Source organism: Egretta garzetta, unplaced genomic scaffold (assembly GCF_000687185.1).
Source record: "Egretta garzetta isolate BGI_Z169 unplaced genomic scaffold, ASM68718v1 scaffold1998, whole genome shotgun sequence".
Taxonomy (NCBI): domain Eukaryota; kingdom Metazoa; phylum Chordata; class Aves; order Pelecaniformes; family Ardeidae; genus Egretta; species Egretta garzetta.
The window spans coordinates 2280-3388 of record NW_009260554.1 but is presented as its reverse complement, the minus strand read 5'-3'; the positions used below and the strand labels follow the sequence as shown (position 1 = coordinate 3388).

General features: G+C 64.8%; 1 protein-coding gene across 1 annotated transcript in view; it reads left to right on the top strand.

Moving 5' to 3' along the window:
* Positions 1–595, top strand: part of LOC118452876 (chromodomain-helicase-DNA-binding protein 3-like) — a gene marked incomplete at its 3' end in the record, with an annotated part of 1750 nt that extends 1155 nt beyond the window's left edge. Inside the window, exons 2-3 of the mRNA XM_035900167.1 lie at positions 98–440; positions 497–595. Of these exons, the coding sequence (XP_035756060.1) occupies positions 98–440; positions 497–595 (442 nt within the window). The remainder of the gene's footprint in view (positions 1–97; positions 441–496) is intronic.
* Between the last annotated feature and the right edge of the window lie 514 nt (positions 596–1109).

Genomic DNA, 1109 nt, shown 5'->3' with positions numbered 1-1109 from the left:
TGGAGCCAACCATGACCGCCCTGGCGGTGGCCACCCCAGGCCGACAGGGTGCCCATGGGTGCCCGGGGTGGCGGCTGACGGGGACGTGTGCCGGCAGATCGAGGAGATCGAGCGGGAGATCATCAAGCAGGAGGAGAACGTCGACCCCGACTACTGGGAGAAGCTCCTGCGCCACCACTACGAGCAGCAGCAGGAGGACCTGGCGCGCAACCTGGGCAAGGGCAAGCGGGTGCGCCAGCAGGTCAACTACAACGATGCCGCCCAGGAGGACCAAGGTGGGCACGGGGAGTTACTGGGAGGGCACTGGGAGTTACTGGGAAGCATTGGGAAGGCACTAGGAGGCACTGGGAGTTACTGGGAGGACCTGGTGAGCAACCTGGGCAAGGGCAAGCAGGTGCGCGAGCAGGGCAATGACAATGATGCCACCCAGGAGGACCAAGGTGGGCACGGGGAGTTACTGGGAGGGCACTGGGAAGCATTGGGAGGGCACTGGGAGGCACTGGGAGTTACTGGGAGGACCTGGTGCGCAACCTGGGCAAGGGCAAGCGGGTGCGCAAGCAGGGCAACGACAACGATGGTGCCCAGGAGGACCAAGGTGGGCACTGGGAGTTACTGGGAGGTACTGGGAGGTACTGGGAGGACCTGGGAAGGCACTGGGAGGCACTGGGAAGCATTGGGAAGCCACTGGGAGGGCACTGGGAAGCACTGGGAGGACCTGGCGCGCAACCTGGGCAAGGGCAAGCGGGTGCGCAAGCAGGGCAACTGCAACGATGGTGCCCAGGAGGACCAAGGTGGGCACTGGGAGTTACTGGGAGGCACTGGGAGGGCACTGGGAAGGCATTAGGAGGGCACTGGGAGGACCTGGGAAGATGCTGGAACACACTGGGAGTTACTGGGAGGGGTTCTGATGCACTGGGGACCCTTCCCCAGGAGTGAGGTGGGTACAGGGCAGCTGGGGGCACTGGGAGGCACTGGTGAGGCACTGGGACAGACTGGGAGGCACTGGTGAGGCACTGGGACAGACTGGGAGGCACTGGGACAGACTGGGCGGCACTGGTGAAGCACTGGGACAGACTGGGAGGGCACTGGGACAGACTGGGAGGCACTGG